The sequence below is a fragment of the Colossoma macropomum genome, unplaced genomic scaffold (genome assembly GCF_904425465.1).
Source record: "Colossoma macropomum unplaced genomic scaffold, Colossoma_macropomum, whole genome shotgun sequence".
NCBI classification, from domain to species: Eukaryota; Metazoa; Chordata; class Actinopteri; order Characiformes; family Serrasalmidae; genus Colossoma; species Colossoma macropomum.
This window is the reverse complement of record NW_023494797.1, coordinates 6,026,836-6,046,079: the sequence shown is the minus strand read 5'-3', so window position 1 is coordinate 6,046,079 and position 19,244 is coordinate 6,026,836. Positions and strand designations below refer to the sequence as shown.

At 38.7% G+C, this 19,244-nt stretch overlaps 3 protein-coding genes across 3 annotated transcripts in view; 2 read left to right on the top strand and 1 right to left on the bottom strand.

Moving 5' to 3' along the window:
- Nucleotides 1–974: 974 nt before the first annotated feature.
- On the top strand, nucleotides 975–6,046 carry calml4a (calmodulin-like 4a). Its single transcript, XM_036584448.1, has 5 exons — nucleotides 975–1,074; nucleotides 1,160–1,190; nucleotides 1,841–1,981; nucleotides 3,561–3,749; nucleotides 5,838–6,046. The coding sequence occupies exons 1-5, from the start codon at nucleotides 1,072–1,074 to the stop codon at nucleotides 5,933–5,935; spliced, it is 462 nt and encodes a 153-aa protein (XP_036440341.1). The 5' UTR covers nucleotides 975–1,071; the 3' UTR covers nucleotides 5,936–6,046.
- Nucleotides 6,047–6,052: 6 nt separating this feature from the next.
- Nucleotides 6,053–13,515, bottom strand: tex9 (testis expressed 9). Its single transcript, XM_036584447.1, has 12 exons — nucleotides 13,461–13,515; nucleotides 12,268–12,392; nucleotides 11,923–11,986; nucleotides 11,741–11,820; nucleotides 11,609–11,645; nucleotides 11,442–11,515; nucleotides 10,548–10,714; nucleotides 9,295–9,377; nucleotides 9,036–9,209; nucleotides 6,985–7,119; nucleotides 6,546–6,680; nucleotides 6,053–6,454 (listed from the first exon to the last, which is right to left on the bottom strand). Exons 1-12 carry the CDS (start codon nucleotides 13,491–13,493, stop codon nucleotides 6,377–6,379), a joined length of 1,185 nt encoding a protein of 394 aa, XP_036440340.1. The 5' UTR covers nucleotides 13,494–13,515; the 3' UTR covers nucleotides 6,053–6,376.
- A 1,067-nt stretch (nucleotides 13,516–14,582) lies between these two features.
- rfx7a (regulatory factor X7a) overlaps nucleotides 14,583–19,244 on the top strand; it is a 41,690-nt gene continuing 37,028 nt past the window's right edge. The window contains exon 1 of the mRNA XM_036584125.1: nucleotides 14,583–15,265. Within this exon, the coding sequence (XP_036440018.1) occupies nucleotides 15,129–15,265 (137 nt within the window). The 5' untranslated portion in view covers nucleotides 14,583–15,128. The remainder of the gene's footprint in view (nucleotides 15,266–19,244) is intronic.

Genomic DNA, 19,244 nt, shown 5'->3' with positions numbered 1-19,244 from the left:
CTTGTTTGGAGCATCTCTGAGCCCACAAGGCTTGTGGGGTGCTCCGGGTCGGCAGTGGTGATGGTGGTCTGAGGAGGGACAAACCATGAACCGGTGACAGGGCTCATCTGTGTGCAAGGGCAAAGGCTATACTGTCCTATCCAAAACATTCAGAAGGGCTACTGTGTGAACAAGTCGCATTTTTTTTTATAGTAGTTAAGGGAGGAATGTGTCACCACACAGCACATTATACCCTGTGTATGGGGCTGCGTAGCTGCAGACCCCTCAGGCTGCTCATGCTAGGCCCTGTCCACCTTTGAAAGTGCCTACAATGGGCACGTGAGCATTGTATAAGAATCTAGTCCAATGAGTCCTGTTTGCTTTTACATCATGTGGACGGCAGGGTACGTGTGCGCCGCCTACCTGGGGAGGCGATGGCACCGGGTTGCACTGTGGGAAGAAGACAAGCCAGAGGAGGGAGTGTGATGCTCTGGGCAGTGTTCTCTTGGGAAACCCTGGGTTCAGGTGTTCATGTGGACATTAATTTGACATATACCACCTATCTAAATATCATTGCAGACCAGGCTCACCCCTTTATGGCAGTGGTATTCCTTGATGACACTGGCAGTAATTCCACCTTACAACTATATAGATCTGCTTCTAATGTCTTGGTGCATTTAACTTTTTGTTGCTGTAATATCAGGAAAATTGAACAAAACATCTAAAATGCCTTTTAGCATTACTTTATTATGTATAAATCCACACTGTAATTTATTATTGAATATGAAATACTTGTTGGTATGAAAAGTGATTGGTATTGTACAGATAAAGTAGCCAGAGAGCAAAATCAACTTTGCAGCAAGTTGACAATATTTTAGTCCTAGAATTACCTTTTAGTTCCTTTCGTGAGTACCTGCTGTTGTCGGGATGAAGAGAGCTCAATATGATAGGTGGTATCATATAACACTGTTGCTCTGGCAACAAGGCTATCAGTTACGTCATCAGCATGGTGGACTTTAGATCATGCCAGCAGCCCTGAGGGACGGACATTACTGGAAGCCACCTGTGCACAGGTGAAACGCATGTCCAGCAATGGTGAGTGCCATTCGATTTTTATTAATACACATTTTTAAATAGTCATGGTTACTGACATGCCTGCATTTTTCCAATCTTCATATAGGCGAAGTTTCTGTCCCAGACTCAAATTAATGGTAAGTTGTTTTAAGTTGCTTTAGTCACAGTGACCATTAGGCCTACAGTGATATTTCTAATATGATTTGCATGTATGTTCAAGTACGTATTGTTTTGTATTATCAATGGAAAACTGTAAATGACTTCAGTAAACTATGAAAAGGTCACTTTAGTAAAGAAACTGTATACGTATCTGACTACTGGGCGTCCCTAGTGATTGAGCTGAAAGTTCATTCTGCTTGAGAGGTAGTAAATTCTTGTACTGAAGTAAGGAAAGTAATCTACTGTTTCCTCAGTTATACTTTAACCATTCTTATTTAGTTCCTGATTCCTCTTTGCGTTTATTCTACCCTCTTGGTTCAACACCTGGACTGTTCACACCTCTTAAGTTTTGAACTTTAACATTTTATTTTAGACCAAAAGAATCCCCAAAAAAGAAGACTATAGCCTAATAAATTCAGTTCATATGCTAATAAATACTGGATGTAACTTAAGTTCCACTGTAGTTCTATAGTGAATGAGTTTCTGGACTTTTTAACTCAAGTTGTTTGTTTGCTTGTACTTGAACTTATTTCAGTCTACTGTACCCTCCACTGTTTTGCAATGTACCAAAACACATCTATATGGTAACTTGTATACAGTAATGCTATATTGTTCTTTCTCTTTATAGAATTTAAAGAATGTTTCTCCTTGTATGATAAGAAGCGGAAGGGGAAGATTGAAGCTAAAGACCTGATTATGGTCATGCGCTCTTTAGGCACCTGTCCCACCTACAGTGAGGTGGATCGACACTTGCAAGTCCATAAGATAGGTATGGTGCAGTGTTTGTGATGTAACTGCAGTACCACATATCAAATACCAGTCTGTCTTTCCACACATAATTGAGTGTTGATTAGTCGATTAAGGACCATAAAATACAGAGCAGAATTCATTAGTAATTTCACGGTGGCCATATAAAACTGTGTAACAGTAAACACCATCTCCAGTTTTCTTTAATCTTTATAAAATATTAGTAGTGAATCATTTCAGACAAATTATCTCAGTTTTAGTCTGGCCATTTTCTTATTGCCATTACGAATGCATGGGCAAAACATTAGTGCCTGATTTAGGAAAGCTAAGACTATTTTAACTCAATGTTTTGAAATTAAAACTTAACTCAGAACAGGAAAGAAGTGGTCAAAAATTGAATAAGATAATTTCATAATTGGGCTACTGCCCAATCGGGCTTTTTGTTATTATGAAGTTTATACTGTTACTAGATGCTGTTTTTTTTTTTTTTTTTTTGTTTACAGACTAATAATTGGTCTAAATCTGTCTTTTATATGATACATGCAGCTGATCAGTGCTATAAAATGACCTATGATAAACTCATAAATAAAAGTATATTGTGACGTAATTCCTCTTAATAACAATAGCATTGTACTGTTGGCCACCTCTATTTGCCATAATAACTAACAGGTGTACTGAACAATACATCACACCTAGTGACCTAGTGGTCAGACAGCGGAGCACCTTCAGCAACAGACTCATTCAGCTCCGCTGTAGCAAAGAATGGTACAGGACCAACAGCGTTCGCACTGTACAACACCTCGTCACTGTGCCGGGACATTATTGTACACTCAGCCACTCATATTACACTGCTACTTGGTTTATTTTGTTTATCATATCTAATACTGCACTACCACTTTCTTTGTTTTGTTTATTTGTCCACTAATATTGCATATTGCACTGCCACTTTGTTTATGCATTCACACATTACTCTTATTGTTTATTAGATTTTATTCTATTATTTATCTCAATTTTTTTTATATATCTATAAATAGTGTACGGCAATACTTTGCTCCTGTTCATTTTGCTCTCGTTCGTTCTTTACTGTGCTTTGTACTGCTGCAATAGAAGAATGTCCCTCTGGGATTAATAAAGTGATCTGTCTATCTATCTATCTAAAGCCAGACTGGTACAAAACAAACTCAAGAGTTTTTCTGAATACAGATCCTTATCACACAATATCACACAATGATGCTGCTAACCTAGACCAGTGGTCACCAACCTAGATCCTGGACCTACCTTCCTGCAGAGTCTTGTTCCAACCACAATCTGTCACACCTGCTCCAGTTAATTAACTTCTTCAGAACAATCACATGCATTAGTGTTAGGTGAGGAGGATGGGGATGGACACTTTAGATGCAAGCTGGAGCTAAACTCTTCAGCAAAGTAGATCTCCAGGATGGGGGTTGATGACCACTGTCCTAGACAAATGGCCTGGCTCTGTGAATGCACTACATGTCATATGAAATAACAACATACATTGGGAACTTTCTCTGATTCAGCAATACCCTGTTTCATCCTGTTCTTGTCATGTTTATAACTTTGTGTGTGTCTTGCCTCAGATAAAACCGGTGAGTTGGACTTTTCCACCTTTCTGACAATGATGCACAGGCAGATGCAGCAGGAAGACCCCAAGACAGAGATCCTGGAGGCCATGCGCATGACGGACAAGCAGAAGAAGGGCTACATCCTGGCTTCAGAGCTACGAGCAAAACTCACAGGCCTGGGAGAGAAACTCACTGATAAAGAAGGTACAGACTGGCAGGTGTTTAGTTTCAAATATTGGTTTTGGGGTTCATTTTGCAGGTTCTTGAGAAGCACAGCACAGCGCAAAACGGTGAATCTTAGCATGATGTATTTTCTTTCAGTTCTCAGTCAGGATGGGCGTATTGAAAGATACGACAGCTTCCTTTTGACGTTGTGATATTGTAATGTAATGGAAGGTAAAATTGTGATGTAATGCATCCTGGAAATGTGACAATGCATCATGAAGAGTAGACTATTAATTATATAATTATAAGTTTGCAAACAGTCAGCAACAATCAATACTTCCTCCTGCCTCCCAGCTCTAGTGTTGTTAGTGAGATGTGGAATATGATTTTAGTTATCGTTTTTCTTCATTTAGTTAAAAATCTTGTGATAATACTGAATTGTGGACCCAGTATCATGAACAAGCATCCGTGTTACGTCAATGTTACCAATTTTCACTTTAAAAACCACACATATCCCACTTTTGCACAGGAACACTTTTAAAAATATTATAATTGGTAGTGGGATACTAGCCTCAGTATTACTTGATATTAAATAAAAAAAAAATGAGTTGTACTGTCCATCCCTAACGCTCAGTTCGTTCATTGCTTTTCTTCAGAGGAGTCCCCACTGTGAGCATGTAGCCCTGTTGAGAGGAATTTTGATTCATATTTGTTAGGAAAAAGTAGGGATGCCTGTGGAAGGGTAGTGGCAGCTCTCTCCCCCGGATACAGTCACGAAGAAATAAGTACACCCCATGAAAAGTTTAGACTTTTTTAGCATTTTTGGACATACAGATTTCTGGTCTTGATTTATCTTGTTGATAGATAAAGGTGATATCATTTAACAAGTGACACCTAAAATTGAAACTTTTGTCACCATTTATTTAACTGAAATAAACAGAAATGCAGTTTCTTATGTGGAAAAAGTAAGTACACCCCTATATATATATATATCACTTCTTCAAATGTGTAAAATTGAAATCAGGTGCACCCAATCAGGTGCTAATGATTACAATGCCATAAGAGAATATCTTGGAGAAATCTGTCTTATTTAAACCTCAGATATGTGTTTTGGTTTGCTCTTTGCTATTGGAGTGTTTCCAAAATATTAGAAATCAGTCCTTCCACTGTCCATAAGATCATCTACAGTAGAAAATATTTAAAACTACTGCCACCATGTCCGGGCTAGGCCAACCCAGCAAATTCAACCCAAGAGCAGACTATAAGATGCTAAAAGAAGTCTTTAAGAACCCCAAAACTTCATTACATGATCTGCAAGTAGCTCTTGCTTCTGTGGATGTCAAAATGTGCTATGGACAGACGAGTCAAAGATACAGTTGTTTGACCACAGTACCAAAACCTGTGTTTGGTGAAAACCAGAGACTGCATTTGTTCACAACAGCCTCACACCAACTGTAAAGCATGGTCATGAAAATGTTATGGTCTGGGGCTGCTTTGCTGCCTCAGGGCCTGGCCAGCGTGCAATCATGGAATCAGCTATGAATTCTCTTTCATACCAGAGAGTGCTTTAAGAGAATGTGAGACCATCTGTAAAAAAAAGATATAGCTGAGGAAGTGGACCTTGAAACAGGATAAAGATCCCAAACATACAAGTAAATACATCAATGAATGGCTCAAAAGGAAGAAATGGAGGGTTATGAAATGGCTTAGTCAAAGTCCATATCTGAATCCCAATGAAATGCTGAGGGGGGATTTGAAATGGGCTGCACAAGCAAGGAACCCCTCAAACACTGCAGTTGAAATAATTCTGCATAAAGGAGCAGACAAAAATTTTTCCCAGTTATAAGAAAAACATAAAGTTGTTTCTGTTTAAGAGGGCAATACCAGTTACTGAAGTCAGGGGTGTACTTACTTCTTCAACAGAAAAAAGACGTCAGATAATTTTATGAAATAAAAACTTGAAACTGCAAGTATACATGGAAATGCCCTTTTGCTGCACGTTCCAAACAGATCACCGTTTACCCTGTGACTCGTACACTGCATAGATAAAATATAATGTGTAGTTCACAAACAGAGCTGAAAATTTACAGATTAAATCCTTACAAATTTTTTTTCTGTTGTCTACAGTGGATGAGTTGTTTAAGGAGGCTAATGTTGGCCCTGATGGCCTCATTCACTATGAGGAGTTCACCAAAATGGTCACCCTACCTCCTGTGGACTACTGAAGAACCACGGCATATGGATTTCTGTGTTTACTCTATTTACATAGTTCTGTGTAACACTGACCATGTTGTCTTGAATTTTGTGTAAATGAAATAAAAGTTTTTACAAACAAACAGTTTTAGAAGAATGAAAAAACTTGAGGGTACAGTGCCCAAATGTATCCTCTAGAGTGCAGTAAAGTAATAGTTGACAGGGCCACTCATGACCAACCATTTCTTGTAATTGTATACAATTTCAAAATTAAAAATAAAACCAATAAAAAAGAAGAAACCATAGGTTTTTTTTAAATATGCTAATTTGGCTAATTACAAGCATATAGAGTGCAGTTATTTGAGCATTGATACAACAATGAAAAACTGTTTCCTGAGTTCTTGACAATTAAACCAATTATATTATTTGACTAATTTATCCGAAATGTATGAACCTTGTTCTTTTGAATATGTTTATGGTTTGCCCCAGTCCAGTGCTTTCATAAACTCCTCTTCTGTAAAGGACAACATCTTGGCTGCTTCAAAGTGCATCTGTTAAGAATCAGGGATTCAATTAATAAATTAAAGTGGACACTGGTTCAGTCACGGTTTGGTAAGAAAATCTTTTTTAAAGAAAACTCACCTTTTGCCTTTTCAAAATATCGATTAGTTTAAGTTGCTTCTTAAAGCCCATGATAAGTTCAGCCTTCTGTTTCTCCAGCTTTTTGTTCTCAGCTTGCAATGCTTCAATTCTCTGCTGCTCCTGGTTTGCAGAGTCCTTTATAGGAAAATCATATTGAATCAATGAAACCAAAATACAATGAAATGAATAATAAACATACTTACAAGATAGCATGATGATTCTACTTACCTAACAAAATAAACAGAACAAGACCAAATGCTCTTAATGCTATGGATGGTGTGCACTAATTTAGATTAACAGTAAAATAGGGTTTAACACTTTAGTGACGAGCTAAATCATTTATCATTTTCAAAGTAGTTACTTAATAATTAAAATTACAAAATAAACTAAATAATAAACATGAGTAAATGAATCTCATGTGGTTTGTGCTGCACAATACCTTACTGCTCTGTTTCAGCTTGCTAAGTTGAGCCTTGCTCCTCTCCGCCTCCTCCAGAGCCCTGTTCAGCCTCACTTCAGTAGCGCTGTGGGCACTGGCCGCCTGCTTCTGCGCCCTCTTCATGCCCTCCAGCTCCTGCAGGTTCCACACAGAGATAAAACAGTGTCATTATGAATGTATGATTAGTGGAAGCATACCTCCACATTAAAGTTGGAAAAGCGCTCAAAAATGACTAGGAGAATGTGTTTTGTTTAAATGTCTTAAAATATGCCTTTATAGGGTCAATGCTGTACTTCTTTGTTAAATTTTATTTTTTTATTGTTTGTATGGTTTTATGTACCCAAAAATCCGTAATTCATTTTTACATGACCATTTTCCAACCTCCCTTCATCCCTTGGAACTGAACACTGTTTTTGTTACTGTTGCCCTTAAGACTGATATATGTAAATGATCTCTGTTCTGACTGGCTGTCCTGTATTGTCCTGAACTGCTGTAGGCTGAATAGAAGGATTTACGTTAATACATTTTTTTGCGACATTCAGAACAGGCTGTTCTTGCAGCTTAGTTTCCATATCGCTGCTGTCAGAACAAAATATGGTAACTCCATTTTTGTTGTTTTTCAGTTTTTGCCATAATTTGAAAATGCCTGTTGTCCTTCACATCGTGTGTAGATTTGATGAGTGGACCAAAAGAAATGGCCCAAAATGACATGGAAAAAAGTCTGGTTACATTACATTACATTGACTTACATTAAAAGTAAAGTATGTTTTTCCTTCGATATATGGACTGAAAAGTGAACGGTATGTTTTGATACATAATAATGTTTATGTACAACATCAAACTTTTTTTATTTAAAAAAAAGTTTGTTTTTCCATGATACGGTCCCTTTAAGGCCTCCTCGGTTGGCAGAAACCAAGTTTGCTGCTTGGTTCAAAAAAAACAAACAGGTATGAATATGAAGCTTATTGCACTATTAGTCTTAAAGTGCAACTTAAAAAGGTCGGTGTCTGATGCGCCTCAGTTATGCTCTGTCAGTCAATGAAGGTTATGTGTAATGTGTGAACGTATCATTTTACACATTATTACCAGTGTGAGAACTTATTTCCGTTCGCCTTTATGTACATACATCACAGTCTGGGGCCCAGCTTTCCAAACCTATATGTGCACCCGTTCCTCCTACTCGCCAACTGCAGGATGGCTTCACTTTACATATGCAGGGCTAATCGTGTCAAAGGGCCCATGCCAGGCATTCCTTTGCCCTGGCCCACTCATTAACAGCGTCTTTGGTGTGGGAAGCAGTCTGAGACATGCTGCTCTCAGTTAAGAGTGAGATATAACCTGCCCTGTGGCCAGGTAGTCAACAGTTTAATGAAAAAGAGCTGTGGTCAACAGATTGATGTACAACATGACCGACTATAAAGTTCACACACAGGCTCAGTTATTTAATTCCCCTGTGCCCATGAATCATAAGATTATAAAGTTCTTATAAGCACCAGAGTTCATTTTATTACCAGCAATGGACAGCACGTTGAGCTAAGTAGGACAAAGTCCAGTTACCGTACCATGTTAACACTTAGTCACAGTTATTGATGGTGTTAAAAAAGCATGGTGTAATTTAATATTAATTTATTCTTTCTTCCCAATAGCTCAAAGACACAAGCAGAGAAATTCTCTTAAAGTGCATATTCTAAACTTTCAACTAATATCTCCTTTATGTTTCTAAATAAAAGAGGAGATATTTCATTTTGGTTTGAATTTGATTAAAAGTTATTGTTATACATTTAGTATTGTTTTCCTTTATATTTTGTCCACTTTTTTGCCATTTCTTGATACTGATATAAATAAAAAAAGTCAGAAATGCAGAGTCAAACCTTGTCGATACAGAATTAAATTGAATGTCAAAGTAATTCCCTGACTAATTATGTAATGGTGTAATTATATTTGAATAGTATGGCAAGATAAACGTTAAAACGTTTGACTTGTGAGCACTAAACTGGGAAAAATAGTTTTCTTTCCCATTTTGCAAATACAATAATGTCTGCCTGCCCCACCTTCTGCAATGTGGTCACTTGCTGCCGCAGGCCGTCACAATTTTTGTTGGCCTCTTCAGCCAGTGCTCTGTGCTTCTCTAACTGAGTCTGCTGCATGCTGGTGGTTCTCTGCAGTCTGGCCCGGTCCTCCTCCACCTCCTTCAGCTTACTGCTTAACACTCCATTCTCATCGTCCTTACAGAAAAAAACAAAAACTGCAACTATATTGCATCCCATTCACAAGCTAAATACTTTCTGGTGTAAAAGAGTAGCCACTTACCCTCTTGTTGCATTCATTTGAAAGCCTGTTTAACTCCTCTTGCATCACTCGAAGTTTAGCTTTCAAGAAGCGAATCTGAGCCTCTGGAAGACAGAATCAAAGGGAGTAAACTTATTGGCCTGTTAAGTAATGCTGACTATGCTAATACACATTTAACATGTCCAGGAAAGAATGATCTTGTATATGATATGTGAATCCCATCTGCAGTACTCACTTTTATAAATCCTTTATAGTAATTAAATTACGACAAGTAGATGTTATCCCAAGTGTAGCTGAAGTGTAGTGTTGTTTCTCTATCTAGTAGACTAATGTAGCTGCTCTATATTTAAGTCCTACAGTTTGTCGACTTGTTCATCTGATGTTTCTTCTGAAATCAAAGGGATAAGATAAGATAAGATAAGATAAGATAAGATAATCCTTTATTAGTCCCACAACAGGGAAATTCACAGCTGTGGGTCTAATAAAGGATTATCTTATCTTACACCCTTGATTTCAGAAGAGATGTCGGATGAGCAGGTGTCTGCAAACTGTAGGACTTAAATAAAGTGTATTAATAGGGTATTTTTCCCCCTTTGCTCCAGTAACAGACTCTATTTTTCAGATACTGATGTTGAATGCTTAATTCCACAAATGCCACTCCAATCATCTGAAGATATTGGATGGTCCTTCACCACACCAGGGAACACAGTACCACTGCTCTAAAGTGCAACATTGAGGGGCTTTATACCACTATAGTTGAAGCTTGGCATTGGGCATAGTGATCTTAGACTCATGTTCAGCAGCTCCAGAGCAATTCATTCTATTGGCAACACTTTTCTATGGATATTTGAGGGCACAACCAACTCACCAAGCACTTTATTAGGAACACCTGTAATAACACCTACACTCTATGACATGCTGTTACCTTAGAACCACATAAGCAAGTCTATTTGAGATACATTCATAATTTATTGTGGTTTGAATCAGGTGCTTGATGATTTTGGCCTGTAGTTAATACAGTGTTAATTGATGTGGAATATACCTGTCAGCTACATTAGCCTCATTCAACTCCAGAGCAAAACTAAAGAAACAATTAAAGAAAACAAACATGTCTTGGCTGATCAACCAGGGGAAAACTGCGCACGTTTGACACGTATATCACTAACAAATAACACTTATAGCTGACAAAATTATGATGAATAGAAAATACAATGCTTTTCATGTTAGAACTCTTGAGCGCAGTTTACGGAATATGTGCAAGAATTTAAGCCCACCTGCACTCATCTCCTCCCCAACACTTGGCATGATGTCATCCTCCAGATTTTCGTCTGTTACATCGTCACTCACTCTGCCCTCAATGTTGCTTATTGTTTTGGCCAGAGAGAAGTCCCCAAAATCTTCAGGTACCGCTACATCATCGACCACAGCAGGTTTCATTTTTCTAATGCAAAACATGGTAACTTAGGGTATTAAAGGGAAATTCCAACATTTTTTTTCAAAGTTCTGCCTGAATCAACGATTGAGCTGTAAACAGTCATTCAGAGTGGTATGACGTGAAATGGGGCATTGTAAAGAAACTGACTCTTTCTTTATAGTCAGTCATGAGAGGAACCAGCAATTACAATGTCTACAACACAAATATAGCCATATTATTCACTATCCAAAACAATTAGTGAACCTACCATATGTCTTCAAAGTTTTTATATGTACTGTTGATGATGATAAAATAATGATAACCCTGAAAAAATAAGGTTTCTTTTTGTACTATTTTATCTTACAACACCTTGCATGTTCCTCTTCACCATGAAAATATTTTTTAAAATATGTTTTATGCCAAAACTCAAAACTATCGCAAAACAATGTCTCAGGCAATGTATTTATAATTATTTCATGTTTTCCATGCGGTAGCTTTTAGGGGCATTAAACCCTTCAGACGTCTGGTTCCTATAACCATAATTGTGAACAATTCCGACTCAGTTTCTCTAGCACAGTGCATTTCACATCCAACCGCTCTGAACGGCTTTGTTTACATCTGAATGATTTATTTATGGAGAAATTTTGAAAACTCACTGTAATTCCCCTTTAATTAGTTTACAGAATAAAACTCTGGCATGGTTTCAGAACTTGGATACTGTATGAAGTGCTCAAGCAAAACTTTCTGAACTCACTGTGCAGTCTTTTTGTGGCCTGAAGGAGGTCTGTTTGGCCTTCCAGGTTTCAAAGACTTTTTCTCTGTGACTACCTACAGTGTGAAGTAGAAATAAAGGCATTATGAAATGTAAATCTTTCGGGTAATGCTACAGTGACCAAAATGCCGTATGTATTTTATGTGTACCTTTGCCGTAGGTTGCTTCACTGAGGACATGGCATCTCTGTTAATAGACACACCAGAATCAGTTTAAATGCAACTATGAACAACTTGAAAATGTATGACTAAGCTATTTTTTAAGCATTTTGACCCCCTTACCCTAAATCCTCATAATCTTCTGAAATGCTGAGGCTCAGGTGGGTAGAGATGGGCTTGGAGAGTACTTCATTTTGTTCCCTCTGCAAAGGGAAAAATTATGCATGTCGCACACAATACCTCGATACCTAGCCATGTGCATAGAAAGTGGTCTTTAAATCCACTACGTAAAGATTTTATCTTACCATAACTTCCTCTGCCTGCCGCACCAGATCAGCTGTTTTCGCCTCCAGTTCTGCATTTAGCCGTCTACAATGACACAGTATAGACAGGCTGAGACCCCAATAGCCATTTTGCTTATGCATTTTTGCCATATGTATGACTTTTAGCCTTTAGGCATCCTAGTTTATTGGAATTCTTGAAAGGCTCTGTGTGGTTTGTTATTGTCTGGTTATTCCATTTTTACTGTCTGGCCTTTTTTCAAAAAATGACTAAAAGAATAATATGTGAATTACTCACTTACTATTATAATTGATTGCTCTATATATTGTAATGATAACATAATAACAGCTGTCACTCATAACACATACTTGTATTCTTCTTCTTTAGCCAGCAGGTCCATTGAAGGCGGTTTCTTTTGTGGAGCGGAAGCAGGTCGGTTCACAAGTCTGGACATTGGAGGCTTCTGAGAGCAAGCTGACTGGAGCTTTTTGGGCTGTTTGTGAGAGAATGCTTCCACGTTACAGTCTATTACACTGTTGGCCACAGCATTAGCAGAATACCGCTAACCAAAACATGCTAGGAGTGTCTGACAATTCGTTATGTTTTACATTTTTTTTGTCATGAAAAAATGGCAAACTTGTGATTTTCTTGCAATATAAGTTTATTATCAGTTGTAACATCTCATATAAAACAGCCTTGTAAAGTATATTTATTTTTTTCCTCAAAATGTATACATATTTAAATCATTAAGCTGTGAAGTTATTCAGGTTTGATGTGAAACGTGCCATTCTAATGAAACTTGCTGAGTCAGAACAGTTCACAGTGGTGGTGATAGGAACCAGACGTCTGACGAGTTCGAAGCTTCTGAAAGTGCCTCAGCAGTCATTACATGAAACTGTTACAAACACGTTGTCTGATGCCTGAAACAATGTTTTTTGACAGTTTTAAATAAGCTTTTGGCCTAAAATGCATTTTACAGGCAAATGTACGGCGTTGTAAAGCAAAACAGTACCCAAAGAAAAAAAACACGTTTTTAAGAGTTACCTCTACCAATTTTCAACTTGACAAATAAAAGCTCAGAGAACACGTGTAGGTTCACTGGTCGTTGGGTAGTAAATAAAATGGCTAGCTAGCTACATTTGTGTGTTACATCGCGACCCCTGGTTCATATCATGACCACTGTGAAGAAAATCTCTACATTGTAGAGTTTCTCTACAACGCACCATTTCACACCAAACTACTCTGATTCACTTTGTTTACATCTCAGCGATTAAATTATGCACATAAAAAAAATCAGTGGAATTATCCCTCTAAGGTTTACTGATTGTGAGGCAAGTTTAGGCCTGCTAGCCAGAAGCCCTAACCAAAGCTAACGTTAGCTTAGGTGACGTGAAGTTAGTTAAGCTACCTGGCAGATGTGCTTAACTAGGACCAAGCGCAAAATAACAAAAGATCTGTTCGAAGGAAGTCTATTTGCGAGGTTTTCCAAGTCGTCAGGTATAAATATCAGTAGAGACTGTAACAGCAGCACAAAATCAGAGAGTTTGGTCGTGTAACTCACCCGCTGAGGCGCTGATGTGGGTCTGTCAGCCATGTTTCTCTTAGAGGGATGACGCCGTTGCATAGCAACAGCTTTTAGTTTTCTTTCTCTCTAGTTGAATGATCTCATTAATATGCACTCCTTTAACTGCTAATATGAGAACATGTAAATATAAATACAACACAGTCTTACTTTTTAAAAAATAATTTATCCATCTGGCTGTTAATTACAAAAAGTTTCTTTTATTTATTTTCTTCAACCAGCATGACTTCCACGTCTTGTTTGACAAGTCCATTCGGAAATTTGATATATTAGCAGACGTGGATTTCCACGATATCCAACTTCTGTTAGTCACATATGGACATACATGTGACATATATGCCAACTTCTTTGAAACTGGCCATTTTCAAATATGAAACATATATTTCAGCCATATATCAACATACACAAACATATGTATGTGTGTAACATATGTTTAATAATATGTGATAGAAAACATTATTCATATATGGATGACATATATTACTCATATATGCTAGCTTTATTTGATATAAGGTTTTTTATTGTATGTTGCTGTTGTACTTCATTTAGATTTTTTCTTATTTAAAAGTCTTTTGGCGTTTGCATTACACATATATGTATGACCCATGTATCAGACACATGTGTCAGACATATATCAGACAGACAGCATAAATGTGATCCATATATTATACATATGTGTTCACCCACCTATCAGACATATGTGTATGTATATATACGTGTTATATATGTGTTATATATGTGTTATATAAATATATATATATATATATATATATATATATATATATATATATATATATATATATATATATATGCCTAATCCTTTATGATAAATATGTGCCTATGTGAAGTTTGTGGTGGGGTAGGTTAACTCAACTTTGGAGACGTTCTAAGAAATATAAAAACATAGCATCTCATGATTATGACTTAATATCTCATAAGAATGGCTTAACATCTTACAATAATGAATTACTATGTCATAAGTATGACTTAGCATCTCACAATTATGAATTAGTATCTCATAAACAATCTTATAATCTGAAAAAAAATCTAATTATTATAGAACACTAAGTCATTATTACGAGCTACTAAGTCGTAATTATGAGATACTAAGTCACAATTTTGGAAAACTTGTTCATTATTCTAACTTATGAAATGGCTATATATATTTTTTTCCAATGGCGGAATCAGGCTTCCATACTACTACAGCTCGTGATGACAGCGTTTGAATCGTGCGTCTTGTTTTTCTCCGCTGATCCTCAGCGCGCATGCGCAGCCTCTGCCCGGCGGCAGCAGTCCCGGTGGTTGAGCGTACAGAGAGTGGAGCGGGGCAGGTCGCCTCTGGAGCAGCAGCACGTCTCCGTTGCACTCAGCGTGTGTGTATGTGCATGTGTGTTTGTTTTGTTTTTATTAGCCATGCTGGGATGGTGAGCCGGAGCTTCGCAGAGAAACCATGAACTGGCGCCGTCTCGTTTTCGCAGCAGCTCAAGTTCTTTCTGACCGAGCGTGCCAGTTTATCGGGGAAGAAGGAGCGTAATGTGTCATACCGAGGGGATCCCTGCGTTCGCGAGGTTCGGGTCGAGGCCTACTTGTTAGATCTCCCCCTCCTCACCCTCCTCCGCCTTCTCCCCCCTACCGACTCGCACCGTGATGATGGCTGATGATCAACAACCTGGTCAGCACCCGCAGCCAGGCTCCGGGACGGGCTCGCTGCCCTCTCTCGCTCCAGCGGGACTGCAAGGGACAGAGGCGAGCGCTCTGCAGCTCAAAATAAAGAGCTCTATCTGGTAAGAGCCCTCAGCTTTAGCTGGTCAGCTCCAGCGCGGCCGCGAACGTTAGCCAGTATGTGGTGGTTTGCATGGCCAGCTAGCCACCTCTTTAATTAGCCAAGTTAACTGTTAGCTGTTCAGTTTAGCCTGCAACTGTGGCGAGTCCCCCCACTGCCACGACGCTGAAGTCGGCTTCCTATTCGCCAGGTTCTTGTTCGAATTATCCCGTTCCACCTTAAATGGTGCTGCAGTTACGTTCTGCCTCAGGCGTCAGATTGTAACTGCTGCACCATTTAAGGTGGAACGGGAAATTTTGAACAAGAAACTGTCGAATAGGAAGCCAACTTCAGCCTCGTCCCACTGCCCCCGTTTCATTTCACACAACAAAAAGGCACCATTCCGTCAGTAATGTTAATGGTGACCCTCCTGATTCTGTTGCTTTTGTCCACCTCTAAAAATTGTCACATATTTGAGGTGTCCTCAAGTTATTGTCTTATTTCTCTGAGTGTCTGGCTAACTGGCTAGTTTGGCGTTCAGCTGTGCGGATCCTGTCTCTCATATTAGCACAAGAAATACCTCAGTAATGTTCATTTTTAATGGGAAAATTAACAATGAACAAACTCAGTCTAAACAACCCTGCTGATTTTGTCGTTGATGCTTCAATTCCTCAACTTGATCTGTTACCTTTTTCGTTGTAATTGCTAAGCTGCGTATTCGAAATGTCAGGTAAGTGCTCGTACACGCCAGTGTCTCGTTTTTAGTGTTTGTCTTTCAGCTCAAGGGATTCCGCCAGTAATGTTTTTAAAACTGCCAGGATAATTGTACCGAGCTGCGATGGTCGTACAACGAATTTAAAACGGTTCTATAGCAGAAATGGGCAAAACAGCTTAAGAGGGCCAACGAGAGAGAAAGACTTTAGCCTGCATGCTAGCCGCTAAACCGACAGCTCGGTCGTGCGACCGATGGTAAACAAGCCACGCGGAGTTTAAAGCGTGCTCCGTAGTGAAGGCTCGTGAGTGAGTCGATTCATTCGAACCGGTTCGACGGTCGAACTGATTCACAAGCCCAACAGAATCGAACTTGTTCGCATCCATGTAGGATAATACGGTTCCACACCGTCTTAAAACGAAACCTTATATAATCATACACTACAGCACTTTAATAACATTAAGACCCTCTCTGAATTCATTTACATTCGGCGTCCTAATCTTCTAATTTCGAGTCAATCCGACAGCTCGAAAGAATCGTTTCAAAAAACTGAATCGAACGCCCATCACTAGTGCTGGGTTGGTAGGCCAGCGTGTGCACGTTCACTTGCACATAAACATCAGTGGAGTTACTCGACGAACGTGTCGTGTTTAAGGCTTAAAATACAGCGCAGTGGTTTAAAGTACAATGCAAAGATGTAATCTCCCACCAAAACCTATTAATATGCAAGCTTTTTTGCAATTTTGTCGAAGTCGGATGAAACATAGACGTGCATTGTGCAGAAAGGGCACGCGTGCATTGTGCTCGCCGTTGGAGTCGAGAATTGCATCGGTTAAACAAATCGATTATAAATCGCGCTGTGGCTGATAGACTGTGATCAGTAATGGTCGTCGTGGTTAGTTTTAGTGCTCGCCGTAGCAGCGATCGAGTGGAAGTGCTGACGGGGTTGTTTTGCAGCCTCCACACCCCCTCAGCAGCAGCAGCCCTGTTTGTGTGTGTGGAGACTTGCGCTGCTGCTGCTGGTGTAAAGCCATGTAACGCTGCACAGCAGGTCACGGTTCGTTCATGATATCATATCAGATCCATCACGTCCAACCACAGGGCCCTAGTTTATTCATATGCACGCCTAAAAGTACGTGGACGCTGTCAAATGGAGTTAAATGAGTAACAGAGTAATGGAAACATTCTAGTGGAGTCTATTTTAACACTAGGGTATTACCTCTGGGCAGCATGTGCTCTGAGTGTTTGGAATCACAGTTTAAAAGTTTGGAATCACTTCAATAAAATATGGTTGTATTATGATACAACTACAGTACAGCATTACAGATTTGTATTTAAGACTTTAAGGCCATTGTTTATTTTGTTAACTTTTCCATTGGGTTGCAAGCATCATACTTATTGTGCTTAATTTGAATGTTGCAGACAAAGCATTTTTTTTGCATATTTTATTACTGTATTGTCTGTATTGTGGTGTAGTTTCAGTACTGCATTATAACAGCAGTCTTTGGTCATACAGTCAGTCATACAAGCAAGAGGAACACCTTAAGGAACACCTTAAACTGTATGCTTATCATGTAATTATTAATTTTAAGACTTATTATTCATTAATCACTGTAAAATTATGCAGTAACTACCGTGAAACCAATATGTAAGTTATGTAGTCACAATTTTAAGAGTTTTCCTCTTATATAGTTTATAAGATGCTCTCTTCCATTAACCCCTCAAATGGCCAGGGCCCACCGGCGACCTAAGAATAACTCGGCTAGTTTGCACTGTAGTCTGAGTAGTCATTGAATAATAAGCCTTATTATGTCATGAGCCTGGGATTTTAAGGGGTTAATCTATTATTGGCTCTAGTTTTGAATTTGTTGCCATGATCATCCTCCCGTTTTTATACAGGAAACACAAGTTTAACCTTCGCAAGGCTTTGCAGTTTGCGAAGGGGAGTTTGCGCCCCACTGCCCCCTGAACTGCGCCGAGAGCAGTTAAAGGTTAGCCCAACCCGCACGTTAACTGATACCCCTGATCCACATTTGGCGAGCTGGCACGCCCACCCCTGTCTGCTCGGGAATGATGGGGCATTTGGCACAGCCTCTGGGGTCCTGGAGAACTTGCTGGAAAAGTGGGGGCGGAGTGCCAGCATTAGCCCTCACTCTACTCCGCTTCCGACACGTCTGCGCTTTTCAGTCCTCCATCTGTCGGAACAGTAATGCTCACATTTTAATCATCGCTGCGCTCCGTGCTATGTCCAACTAACGTTCGTCAAAGCACAGGCACCTCTTTCCTCACCTCGAGCCTGTTTTTTTCCCACTCATGCACCATAAATAAGGTTTTCCGTCTTGTGCTTGTTTTATGTGCTTTAATATACTCTTTTCAAATAGATGTTAACCATAAGTCTAGTTACAGTTGTTTTGTGATACTATTTAAATAATGTAAAGGATTAAAGAATTAGTTACTTTCAGTCACCAAGTGTTATTACTTTGTACAATTTAATATAATAATGTAATTACATGATTATTATGTACTTATACAGACATAACAACATTACATAATGAATCACATTTACGTTCTGTATTGACAGGTTTGAATCATCACTTCTGACTGTTTTCCATTTGTTTCAGTGTCAAACATTGTTAAAACGGTGGCAAAAATATAAAGACTTTTTTTTCTGCACACAACAGTAACTTTCCATCATACTCAAATCATAATAAAATATGTCTTTATATTTATTAATATTCTACATACAAATGCAAATGTGGCAATCAAAAGTGTAGAATCTTCCAACCGAACTTCTCTGCTTGTTTCAGTAAACATGACATGCTTTTATTATTGCTTTGATAACTGCAAAGTCTATGGGTTAAATGATGTAAGTGCAGTAGGCTTGCTTTATATTTGCTCGTTGTTGGACAATGCTTTGAAGGTGCTCCAAGTATTAAGCTGTCCTGCTCCCTCCGCCTGTCCTGTTTGACTGCACTGTCCAAACACTCTTGTACAAATAATCACTCCGATCAAAGACACGGATAAAGAATAATCTAAGGGAATAAAGTTAATTCACGCTGTTTGTTTAGTCTGTGGGTTGAGCTCTGAAATGAACTCTGAAAGGTAGATGCTACTTGCAAAATCAAACCTTTTTATCCTAAATTAGGTAATTAGGATGGAAAATCTCAATAAAAATGAACATTTGCTTATAGTTTTTGATGGTCAGGTTTGACCATGCTTGTGTAGATGGAAAACGTATAGTCACTGAAAATGGGTTAATTTGATGAAAACATGTCATACTTAGCGTAGC